The sequence below is a fragment of the Periophthalmus magnuspinnatus genome, chromosome 21, assembly GCF_009829125.3.
Source record: "Periophthalmus magnuspinnatus isolate fPerMag1 chromosome 21, fPerMag1.2.pri, whole genome shotgun sequence".
NCBI lineage: Eukaryota > Metazoa > Chordata > Actinopteri > Gobiiformes > Gobiidae > Periophthalmus > Periophthalmus magnuspinnatus.
Genome location: NC_047146.1, coordinates 27623914 through 27636690, shown reverse-complemented (window position 1 = coordinate 27636690; position 12777 = coordinate 27623914). Strand labels below are relative to the sequence as shown.

The following is a 12777-nucleotide window of genomic DNA, read 5'->3' as shown; positions in this document are numbered from 1 at the left end:
ATCAAGTTGGATCAACAATCATAGTAAGTAGTAAACCTGTCTTGCATAACCATTCACACTGCAAAAATATAAATTAGATTAAAGAAGGATGTCAAATCTTTTTTGTCCAGGTCCATTTTCACTTTCGGTTTTACAATTTGGTGGTGTAGCCGTGTCTTACCTTGTCTCTGTCTTCTACCAGATCGCTGAGGGTGTCGTCAGGGTCAAGAATCCCTCCATCGCAGTATTCAAGATGGTGTGTCCGAACAAGGAACTCTCCCTCCTGTAACACCATTACATGGATAATTGTAATAAGGAAGTAATACAATTTGTGAATATTTTGGATGATACAGAAGAACTGAGTACCATATTTTCCGCACTATAAGGCGCATCGGAATATAAGGCGCACCTTCAATGAATGGCCTATTTTAAAACAAATTTCATATACAGGGCGCACCGCATTATAAGGCTCATAGAATAGAAACTACTGTAGTAGCTGGGGTTGTGTTATGCATCCACGAGATGGAGCTGCACTAAAGGGAATGTCAACAAAACAGTCAGATAAGTCAGTAAGTCAAACTTTATTAATAGAATTTAAAAAAAACTTTCTGAAAACTTTGTTCACTCACAAAACAAGTTAATGCATTCACAATATAGTAACTCTCGAAATAGTGCAAAGCAATAACAATAACTCAACGTTGTTCAAACGTTAATGTCCATATTCACAATATCTCCCAGCCTTGTTTAGTTGTAAACACGTGAAAGAAATACGTAAAGCTCACTTTTTCAGTTCATTCCTCATTCACGAATCCGTCGAATTCTTCCTCTTCAGTGTCTGAGTTGAACAGTTGGGCGAGCTCAATCAAAGTGCCCGATTCCGTCTCGTCAAAATCACCATTATCCGTGTTGCTGCTGTTGTCTGGCAGTTCAGTGACAATTCCTGCCTTTGTGAAAGCTCGGACCACAGTTGAGACAGACATATCAGCCCAGGCATCCGCAATCCATTGGCAGATTGCGGTGTATGTCGCCCGGCGCTGTCTCCCCGTCTCCCCGTTATCCCTATAGCGTCGGATCCTATCGTCGCAGATAGAGCGCGGTTGCGGACTTTCCAGCAGCGTAACTCCGTGCCCAGTCGTGCTCTCATGTAAATTCAAACGGCGTCAAAGCGGAGACATGGGGCTATCTAAATACTTTCCCATCATTACGGTAATCTGCCTCTGTTGTCCCTCGAAGGTGACGAATGAGAGTGCGGGTGCTGCAGGGATTTTCCCAGTCATTATTCGATGCGTAAAAGAAAAAATACAGATGGATGTGTAAAATAGAAGTAGTTGTGTGAAAAAATGCAGTAAATTCTGATACTTCGTTTAACATGATTTTTATGGCTAAAAAAGAATAAAAGTCTAGGTCTAGGTAAGCTATACTGGCCCATAGTGTGCTCAGTCCTTAAAGGGATTTATTACCACTATTACTTCGGCGACGCCTCCTGACTACGGGTGTCATAATTGACCAATATTGATCCATATATAATGCGCATCGGATTATAAGGCGCACTGTGGGTTTTTGAGAAAATTAAAGGCTTTTAGGTGCGCCTTAAAGTGCGGAAAATATGGTACTATAAAATGGTGACTACAGTAATAACTACATCCAAGAAATTCAATCCCTATAAATGCAAAGATAAAATTTTCAAGAAGAAACTCAAAAAATTGTCATTGTAAAACTAGGCAATGAAGTATGGGTTATCTCATATCTTCCATTCAACCTAGAGCGGGCATTATTGATAAAAATGACAACATTCAGACAATAGTATGTATATAATATTGTGTCTGCGGTTCAAGCACAAAGCATGAATCAACAACACAATTACCCAATAAAGTTCAGAAACATGTTTGGAAGCTCATACTGCAAGTTTCAATTAGCTATTTTTGCAGACCTTATAAAATAGGCTTTATTAGACACTATACACTTGATGTTCACTTATGTACGCAGTATGATTCTTTTCATGATAGAGCTCCCACCTCTCATTCCAGACACAAACCACAGCATCGACAGCATCAGCAAAAGTAGCCATTATTGGAATATATATATTACCACGGTTTGGGGCAGGGGACCTAGGTTGTAGGGGTAACGATTTCTAACAAGCTTTGCAATTGCTAGTAGATTTGCAATTTATGTTTTAATGTGTCTATTCAAAATGCCAAAAATTAAAAAAAATTATACACAAACTGACAAACTTGTTTGTAGAGATCTAAACTACAGGTGATGCCCCAATACCACTTTTTCCAAAACGAGTAGGACTATAAGTACTTTATGACGAGTACTTGCCGATGCAGAGTACTGAAACCAGACATTATTTCTACAGGGGTTCTATTACAGTGGTAAATCCAATTCATTATTTCATTATATAATTTAATTGCCCCTCCGTGAACCGCCACCTTAACATGGTGGAGGGGTTTGAGCACCCAAATGATTCTGGGAACTATGTGGTCGGGGGCTTTGTGCCCCTGGTAGAGTCACCAGTGGCAAACAGGTCCAGGAGGACAAGTCAGTTATGAAGAGGAAAAAAAAATCAAGGCTACTTATGTTGCCCGGACCGGCGTCACTGGGGTCCCACCCTGGAGCGAGGCCTCGGATGGGTACTCGAGCGCAAGCACCTGGTGGCCAGGCCTTTCTCCATGGGGCCCGGCCGGGCTCAGCCTGAGGAAGGGACGTGGGGCTGTCCTCCCATGGACCCACCATGGATCCAAGGGCCGGTGCATGGAGATCTGGGCAGCAGTCGAAGGCGGGGGCCTTGACGACCGGATCTCTGGACACGAATACTGACTCTGGAGACATGGAACGTCACCTCGCTGGGGAAAAAGGAGCCTGAGCTTGTGAGCGCACTTCCACGCATAGCTTCGGCTCTGGAACCAAACTCTTTGAGAAGGGCTGGACTCTCCATTTCTCTGGCATTGCCTGCGGGGAGTGGCAGCGAGCTAGTGTAGGCTTGCTCACCGCTTCACAGGTCAGCCATCACGTGTTAGAGTTCACCCCGGTGAACGAGAGGGTCGCTTCCCTGTGCCTCCGGGTCTGGGACAGGTCTCTAACTGTTGTGTCGACCTTTGGGCCAAACAGCAGTGCGGAGTACCCAGGAATCTCTGGGAGGGGTACTAGAGAGTGCACCGACTGGGGACTCCATTGTTTTCCTGGGGGACTTCAATGCCCATGTGGGTAAGTGATAGATGGAGGGGTGTGATTGGGAAGAACGGCCTCCCTGATCTGAATCCGAGTGGTGTTCTGTAATTGGTCTTATGTGCTAGCCACAGTTTGTCCATAACAAACCATGTTCGAGCACAAGGATGTCCATCAGTGCAAGTGGCACCAGGACACTCTAGGTCAGAGGTCAATGATCAACTTTGTTGTCGTGTCATCTGATCTCCGGCCGCGTGTCTTGGACACTCAGGTGAAGAGAGAGGCAGAGCTGTCAACCAATCACCCCCTGGTTGTGAGTTGGATCCGCTGGCGGATGAGGAAGCCGGACAGACCTGGCAGGCTCAAGCATATCACAAGTGTCTGCTGGGAACGTCTGGCGGAGCCCTCTGTCAGGGGGGTCTTCAACTCGCACCTCCGGGAGAGCTTCTCCCTGATCCCACGGGAGGCTGGGGACATCGACTCTGAGTGGGTCATGTTCACCTCTATTGTTGATGCAGCTGTTCATAGCTGTGGTCGTAAGGGCTGCAGTGCTTGTCGCGGCGGCAACCCTGAACCAAGTGGTGGACACCGGAAGTAAAGGATGTCATCAGGCTGAAGGAGGAGTCCTAGAGAGCCTTGTTGGCACACTCACACTCCTCAGCCTTCCCAGTAAGGTTTATTCCAAGGTACGGGAGAGGAGAATCTGGTTTTCATCCCGGTCGCGGAACACTGGGCCAGCTCTATACTCTCCATCAGGTCCTCAAAGGTGTCCTTTGAGAGATGCTCCGCTAAGGACTGTCCGGTCCTTGTATGACCAGAGCAGGAGCTGTGTTCGCATTGCCGGCAGTAAGTCAGACCTGTTCCCGGTGCATGTTGGACTCAACCAGGGCTGCCCTTTGTCACCATTTCTGTATGTTATATTTATGGACAGAATTTTTAGGCGCAGCCAGGGGCCGGAGGGGGTCTGGTTTGGGAACCACAGGATCTCATCTCTGCTGTTTGCAGATGATATTGTCCTGATGGTTTCATCAAGACAGGACCTGCAGCAGGTGCTGGGGTGGTTTGCAGAAGAGTGTGAAGCGGCTGGAATGAGAAATCTGAGGCCATGGCTCTTGACATGGCTCTCAACCGGAAAAAGGTGGCTTGCCCTCTCCGGGTGGGTGGTGACTCTCTACCCCAAGTGGAGGAGTTCAAGTATCTCAGGGTCTTGTTCACGAGTGAGAGAAGGATGGAGCGTGAGATTGACAGGCGGATCAGTGCAGTGTCTGCAGTGATGCAGTCGCTGTATCGATCTGTTGTGGTAAAGAAGGAGCTGAGTCGAAAGGCCAAGCTCTTGATTTTCCGGTCAATCTACGTTCCTACCCCCACCTATGGTCATGAGCTCTGGGTAATGACCAAAAGGACAAGAACGCAGATACAAGCGGCTCCTACACATCGAGAGGAACCAGCTGAGGTGGCTCGGGCATCTGTTCAGGATGCCTCCTGGACGCCTCCCTAGGGAGGTGTTTCGGGCATGTCCCACCAGGAGGAGGCCCTGAGGAAGACCTATGCTGGAGTTACTATGTCTCTCAGCTGGCCTGGGAACGCTTTGGGGTCCCACCGGAGAAGCTGGAGGATGTGTCTGGAGTGAGGGAAGTCTGGGAGTCTCAACTTAACACTGCTGCCCAACCCCAGATAAGCGGGAGAAAATGGATGCATGGATGGATAATGTTTAAAATACAACACAAACCGAAAAAACTATCAAAACAAATAAGTCCATATAAAACATCAAAAACAAGCGCAGGTGTGTATCAAAGTTTGTTATCAGATTATTAAATTGCAATTGTGTCACCAAGGTGTCCAGTTTTGCTTTTACTTGGAGTGTATTCCATTTTTGTGAAGCAAAACAGCTAACAGCCCTCTTTCCCATCTCAGTTCTGGTGTGGCTCGTCCTTAGCCTTATGCAATCATGTGACCTGGCATTAAATGTTCCGTTATCAAAAATTAACAAACAGGTGAGGTACTCTGGCAGTTTTTGAAGTAATCCCTTAGAAGAGAACAGCACTGCATTAAGTTTATCTATAACAGACAGTGATGGCCAACCCACTTTTTCATAGAGAACACAGTGATGAGTTACAAATCCATCACCTGTAATAAAACGAAGGGCCGAGTGAAATACTGGATCAAATTATTTCCCCCTGTATAAATAAAGATAAATAAATAATTTCATTACAGTATAGTCTACTTTTTCACTGGAATACTTATTTACTTATACTTACATACTTATTAGTTAATACTAATTTGAGGGGTTGTTTTACATTTCTACTAAAATCATTGTAGCTGGGTATAATTCCAATACAATTTAGTTAAGTACCTTTTACTGTTCTCTTACGTTTATCACAACCACACACCAATGTGGACATGCTTTCAAAAGTACTGCACCCGCTCTACACAGTCGCTAAATATTATTTATCAATTACAACAAGTCCCAACACACAAACAAAGAATCACCAGCACCACTTAGCCATGTTAGTCTGTTACTATGTAATATATATATAAGCATTGCGCTGATATCCTTTGTGAATTATATTTACACTTTTTATGGTCACCTCTGCTCAGTGTGCACTTTTCAGATGAGAGGCAAGCACTGAATGTCAAATTAAGACGCTGTACACTTAGAGCTGCATCGGTTCTTGGTATCGGCAGAACATTGATGAAGTATGAGTACTAGCATCTGGTATCAGACCGATACTCAATACTAGCATCATTATTGGTGCATCCTTAACTACATGGTTAACAGTCTTTATGCTGGATAAGAAATTATAGGAAATTATGGTAATTGCAACCTTTGCCAATTACGTACATTCAAATTACGATTTCGATTCAATTGTGATTAATCTTGCAGCCCTACTAGCTTGGGATGTTTTACAGCTGAATTAAATAAATGCATGACTGAAGTTAAGTTCATCATCAAGGCAGTATCCACCAGCAATCTGACCAGAACTGAAGAAGCGGCTTGGATGAGCAGCAAAATGTCTTATCTCCTACAACGATTTGTCCAGTTGACAGGTTTAAATTTCATCTTTGCTATGGATCAGACCTGGACGACTGAGGGATTACACAGATACACACGGACAAAATTGTTGGTACCCTTCGGTTAATGAAAGAAAGACTCACAATGGTCACAGAAATAACTTGAATCTGACAAAAGTAATAATAAATACAATTTCTATTAAGTTTAACCATTGAAAGTCAGACATTGCTTTTCAACCAGACAGATTAGACAAAAATGGAACTTTCTGCCAAGGCACATCAGCTCTATGTTCACAGACGGAAAAATTAAGCATATCAAGAAAAGAACACTGTCCCTACTGTGAAACATGGGGGAGGCTCTGTAATGTTCTAGGTCTGCTTTGCTGCATCTGGCACAAGGTGTCTTGAATCTGTGCAGGGTACGATGAAATCTCAAGACTATCAAGGGATTCTAGAGAGAAACGTGTTGCCCAGTGTCAGAAAGCTTGGTCTCAGTTGCAGGTCATGGGTCTTGCAACAGAACAATGACCCAAAACACACAGCTAAAAACACCCAAGAATGGCTAAGAGGAAAACATTGGACTATTCTAAAGTGGCCTTCTATGAGCCCTCACCTAAATCCTATTGAGCATCTTTCAAAGAAGCTGAAACAACTGGAGCAGTTTGCTCATGAGAAGTGGGCCAAAATACCTGCTGAGAGGTGCAGAAGTCTCATTGACAGTTACAGGAATCGTTTGATTGCAGTGATTTCCTCAAAAGGTTGTGCCACAAAATATTAAGTTATGGGTACCATCATTTTTGACCAGGCCTGTTTCATGAGTTTATTTTTTATAATAATTCTGTTGAAGCATGGTTGAAAAGCAATGTCTGACTTTCACTAATTACATTTTATAGAATTTTTTATTTATTATTACTTTGGTAAGATTCAAGTTATTTCTGTGACCATGTGTGTAAGTTCATCAATGTGAAAATATAATTTAAGCTTCAGCCTGGATAAAGCTTTAACCCCTTGAATCCTCTCCTCTATTCTTCCTCTTTAGCCATGTCTCGTCCCTGGTCCAGATTACATCCTCTGGGCTACTCTCTGCTGTTTCCCCCTCTCTGTGCTGTGTTGCCTTTGTGATTGATGACACACTGCTCCAGACAGCTGACTACATAGAGCTGCTTGTTTAACAACATACTGAGACAAGAGGCACATACAAACACCCCCCCATTACCACACAAACACACCAACAGGCCCAGCACTGAATCCCAGCAACAGCCCAAAGAGTAATGTGGGTTAAATAAGCCAAAGATGTATCCATAAAAGGTCCACTAGATAACTTTTCCGGTAGAGGGTTTGCCACCTTTTTGTCTGCATGGAGATTTTATTGCATTGCTTGGAATTTTCTGCAGTACAGTATTAAACTTATCAGTCTCGATGGGGACAGAAGTCCACCAGGTCAAGATACAGGTCAGATCTGTGGAGAGGCCAGTCCAGTCACAGTAACAATGCATTTCATGAAATAAATCCCATACTGTTAAACATTTCAGCCAAAGCAATGCTGTCTCCATGGAGAAAAGCAGGTGTTGGACCTCCCAACTGAAAAATGACATATTAAATCAGTGTTTTGGGGTCAGGTATTGTCACACATAAAAATGAGAGGCATTCCTGGTCACAATAATAACATTAAAACTGCAAGCAGTGATAAAGGCCCTCGCCACCCCTTGCGACCGCGGGGTACACGCCACCGCGGAGATCCTGCCTTTCGTTCCCGCTTACATCGCCCCTCCCCCCAAAATCAGCGACTGAGTAATACTACTCCATTCTTTTCATTGAGACCATTTATGACATTGTCACGCCTGAATTGTTGGAAAAAGAGGTATGTCTTCATTGGCTTTTTTGTTCAGTATGATGAGAGGAATATGTGTACCAAATTTCAATGGTCTATGACAAAGTAATTATTTTTCATCCCAGTTAACCAAAACCCATGTATTTCAATGAGAAATGTCAGACGTTGCCATGGCAACACCTTTGAAATTAGAGGTATTTCCTTTTTGACTTTTTTGTTCAGTTTACCAAGCCAAATGTCCATGTCAAATTTCAAATGTTTACGTCAAAGTAATTTTTTTGGTACAATTCAAAAGTTCAAGGGGGCGCTGTGGAGCAAAAAAAATTCTGACACATGCAAATTGTATATCATTTCGTGCAGATCAAGATTTTAAACAAAATGTATATTAATGCCGGGAAATAGGACACTGCATGTGTGAGTTATGCACACTTTAACACTTCAAAATATTGCTTTTTAATTTGAAGGCTGGCCACACCCACATTTTATGATGTAGAAAAATCCAAGAAAGTTCTCTATAATCCCACATGGATCTAGTTCATTTTGACCAATTTGCAAGTTTTTTGAATGAAAATCCACGGCGCAAAAAATCCAAATGTGAGAGGTAAAATTTTGGAAAAATGGAGTTCTGCCCAAAATGTCCGACTTCCTGTAGGGCAGGGGTCGGCAACTTCGCTTGGCTTCGGGCCAATTTTTTTTCAGCGCCCACAGGTGGCGGGCCAGATGGTAAAGGTATTGGCTTACATATATTTGTAAATACATAAATATGAATTACATGCATTTTAACTCACCTAAAACAGCCAATTAAAAAATCCTCGGGCAAAAGCTTTTGCTCCTTTTATTATGGTTTTGGTAAGAATTATGCCTTTGTTGAACATGGTAATATGGATACTAAAGGCGCACAGTATCGGGTAGAGCTATGAAAAACTTTTCACTTTAAGGTTTTACCTCATTTATTCAGGTCTTTGTCTCATGATATTAATTGAAACTAATACTTTTGTGGTTAAAATGTGCGGATTTAAACAAGGATAAAATCTTTCTAAGACGGTTACTTGAACCAGGAAGCTGCGTAATTATTGCTTATCGTCAAATCTCTCCATCAAAATTCTTTTCTCACGCTGTCTTCTTGTGACCATCACTGCGATTTAGCTCTGCCTCGAAGGTTAAACTACGACAGGCTTTTAGTCGTGCGTAATACCGCACTAACGGCTTCCTTACTCTGCATTTGGTGCCGTAATGACCTGCACCTTTACGCACGACTGTGGGAGAGCTGTAGGACTTGGATGATGCCAAGTGCAGCAAGGATCGTGATAAAATCACAACGTAAATGAAAAATGTTTAAAATTGACATGGCTAAGTGGATTTATGTTGTGTCAAACATGAGCAAAGGTCGGGAACAATAAAACCTGACATGCGGACAAAAAGCAAGTCCCCACCCCGGTTAAAAGAAATCTTCAAACTGAGTATTTTGACAGTTTTGTGATTAAGTGATTTATTTTAATAAAATAGGGAATTTTGAATAACTAACCACAGAAGTGCAAGAAGGCTATAGCGTAACTGGTGCACATTCCTTGAGCTGCACGCAGTCTGCACACTTGCCTCACCAGATGTCCAAAAACAGTTAGCCACGATTTTGACTGGTGAAGGTGTATGTACACACCAGTTCATTGTTTGCTTTTAATGTTGTGTTACATGCACATCATGGGCAGTGGAATGCCCGTAGCAGTGCCCACATAACTTGGTATTAGTCGTAACGGTGGGTGTAGCGGACGAAAGGATGCAGACCCGGGGAATACTGACGGTATTTATTAAAGAAATGACAAATAGTACAGTTCGAGGGTAGATCCGGCAGTGAGCAGGAGGTGAGGCACGGGCCAGGATCCAGGAGTGGAACGTGGAGCGCAGCGGAGATGACGATGCGGGCAGCACCAGGGCAGGATGCAGAGTGCTAACCAGGGTCCGGGGTCGCGGAATGCAGAGATAAAACAGACAGTACCAGGGCTGGGAAGCAGGGTGGAAGCAGGGTCGGAGCTGAGCCGGGAGCGCTGGAGCTGAGACGGTCCAGCAAGCTGGGTGGAGACGCACATACGATCCGGCACCGAACGGGATGAGGCTGAAACGAAGATGAACCGGCACTGAACAGGGTGTAGAAACGCAGATGATCTCGCCCTGAGTGTCTGGTCCTGCCTCCTCTTACACACAGCAGGTGGTGGTGATCGCGCTGATGAGCTGCAGGGCGCAGGAGGAGCCAGGAGCTCAGCCCAGCTCGGCAGGTGAGGGAGGGAACGAGCAGGACAGGAGGAAAAACGTGGAGCAGACGGAGCGGATCATGACAGTATTAAAGAATCAATGCCGGAAGAAAGTCCAAAATCCTCTGGCGGGCCAAAATAAATTGGCAAAGGGCCAACATTTTCCCGCGGGCCGGACGTTGCCGACCACTGCTGTAGGGTTTAGGGTGGGGTCATAATATAATTTTTTACTTGTCTTGACATCTTCTATGTATATACCAAATTTAAATTGTCTACGATGAAAAAGGTCTCTCATTGCCGTAATGTATTTAAAATTTTGAGGGGGCGATATTGAGTCATTTTGATACTTTAATTTTTTGGAACATCAAAATACAACTTTTTTTTGCCAATCTTGAATTTTAGGCCATAGTTTGATGAGTGTAGAGCATCTATTTAGTCTACAACAAAGTTCAGTACTCTGAACCCCATTCATTTCAATGACACATTTATTATGTTACCATGGTAACATAGTTGAAAATAGAGGTATGTTCTCATTGGCTTTTTTGTTCAGTATGATGAGAGGAATATGGGTGTGCACTTTTGTCGTTCCCGGGTTTGATCCAATATGGCCGACGTCCTGTAAATTTTAGGGCGGGGCCATAATATCATTTTTGTCATGTCCCGACATGTACTATTTTTTGATGTGAGTTTCAGATTTTTACGTTGACTTTTTTCTGAGTCGGGCTCCCATTGGCCCCATGAAAATCAAAGTTTGAGGTGGCGCTACCGAGTCGTCTTTCGTTATTTTTTCTCGGGGTCTTTTGTGACAATTAGAGCTCGTCGAGTTCTAATTTTTGACACCACTCACTGCCATGTCGGGGCGTGTTTACTACTTGATTTTTGCCATTTTCCATGCTCTGGACGCGGTTTTAATGAGTCCCTCGCCGGGACGGGGTCCCAGGCTCGGGCCTAATAATGGAAACGCATTTTCCACCCATTATTTTTCTCCTAAACCATAACAGCTACAGTCATGTGACTTTCTCACATTGTGCCCCATCACAAATAAGGCCCCTGTGAATTTTTTCACACGTCCACGACAAATCGCTTGTCTTCTATGAATTTTTGAAAATGAAATTTGAAGAGGGCGCTAGAGAGCCATTTTGTGAGAGAGTGCCTTGATTTGCATACCATTGCGTTCAGCTCACAAATGTGCATAAACGCTGTATTAGCATTTTCCCAACAAAAAATGTGTGAAACATAAATATTTTATTGAAATATTGCAAAAATTGCGATTTTGTTGAAAATTCACCCTGACCACACCCAAAGTCATAATCAAAATGTAATTGTTAATCTTTAATCACACATGGGTTTAGAGGGATTTGGCCAAATTTGAAGTGTTTGTGATGAAAACTGGGCGAGAAAATGTCCTGAATGTGAGGGTGTGCACTTTTGTCGTTCCCGGGTTTGATCCAATATGGCCGACTTCCTGTACATTTTAGGGCGGGGCCACAATATCATTTTTGTCATGTCCCGACATGTACTATTTTTTGATGTGAGTTTCGGATTTTTACGTCGACTTTTTTCCGAGGCGGGCTCCCATTGGCCCCATGAAAATCAAAGTTTGAGGTGGCGCTACCGAGTCATCTTTCGTTATTTTTTCTCGGGGTCTTTTGTGACAATTAGAGCTCGTCGAGTTCTAATTTTTGACACCACTCACTGCCATGTCGGGGCGTGTTTACTACTTGATTTTTGCCATTTTCCGGGTTTCGGACGCGGTTTTAATGAGTCCCTCGCCGGGACGGAGTCCCAGGCTCGGGCCTAACTAGCTTATTGTTCAATGTATGAAGTAGGAACATATGTATTTTTGGCTCCATATTTACTGTATTTATTCTAGGTAGGCCTGTTAGTCATGATAACAAAATGTGAACTACACATATTGCTGATGAAAACATGTACATACATGAATGCTATTATGCCACTGACGCGATAACCATACACAGGATTTTGCCCCCAAAAAACTATATATACCCTCTTGTTTTTGAACATGAGCTGCAATAAACACGTAATGAGTCATAGAAGTTACTTAGTCAAGCCTCTACCAACTCAAATCTTATCACAATACAGAAAAATTACAAAAAGTTCCTCACTAGCACAAAAGAAAAGTATAAACAATGAATATAGAGCCCCAAAAGTTATTGTTCCATCTGTCATGTGTTGAATGATATAGTAATTATTTTAGGTGAATGAAGCAGTGATTTGTGTACCTTAACTTGCCTTAAACAACATTTGCATTTGATATATGATTTAACATTCTCCCACTGCAGTTACACAAGACATTACTGCTAGTTTGTTTTCCTTGTAGCCTCCCAGTTTCCCTGCAGAGCGAAAAGTTATTATGTACGTCTATTGTGAGACGGAAGGGATGAAGTTCAGGCCATCATATTTATTTAAAACACTATTCACAGTTTTTCTTTCTTTGTTATGTTCTGCAAAGTGTGTACCCTCCCAGAGCACAAGACTTGAGTCACATGAGCAACTTGTACATAAAAGTAGGATTTTTAG

The 12777-nt window shown here is 43.2% G+C and overlaps 1 protein-coding gene across 2 annotated transcripts in view; it reads right to left on the bottom strand.

Moving 5' to 3' along the window:
* The window catches only part of pard3bb (par-3 family cell polarity regulator beta b), a 497556-nt gene that overhangs the window by 468800 nt on the left and 15979 nt on the right, over positions 1 to 12777 (bottom strand). For both annotated transcript variants that reach the window (XM_033986829.2, XM_033986830.2), the window contains exon 3: positions 161 to 262. In XM_033986829.2, the coding sequence (XP_033842720.1) occupies positions 161 to 262 (102 nt within the window). The remainder of the gene's footprint in view (positions 1 to 160; positions 263 to 12777) is intronic.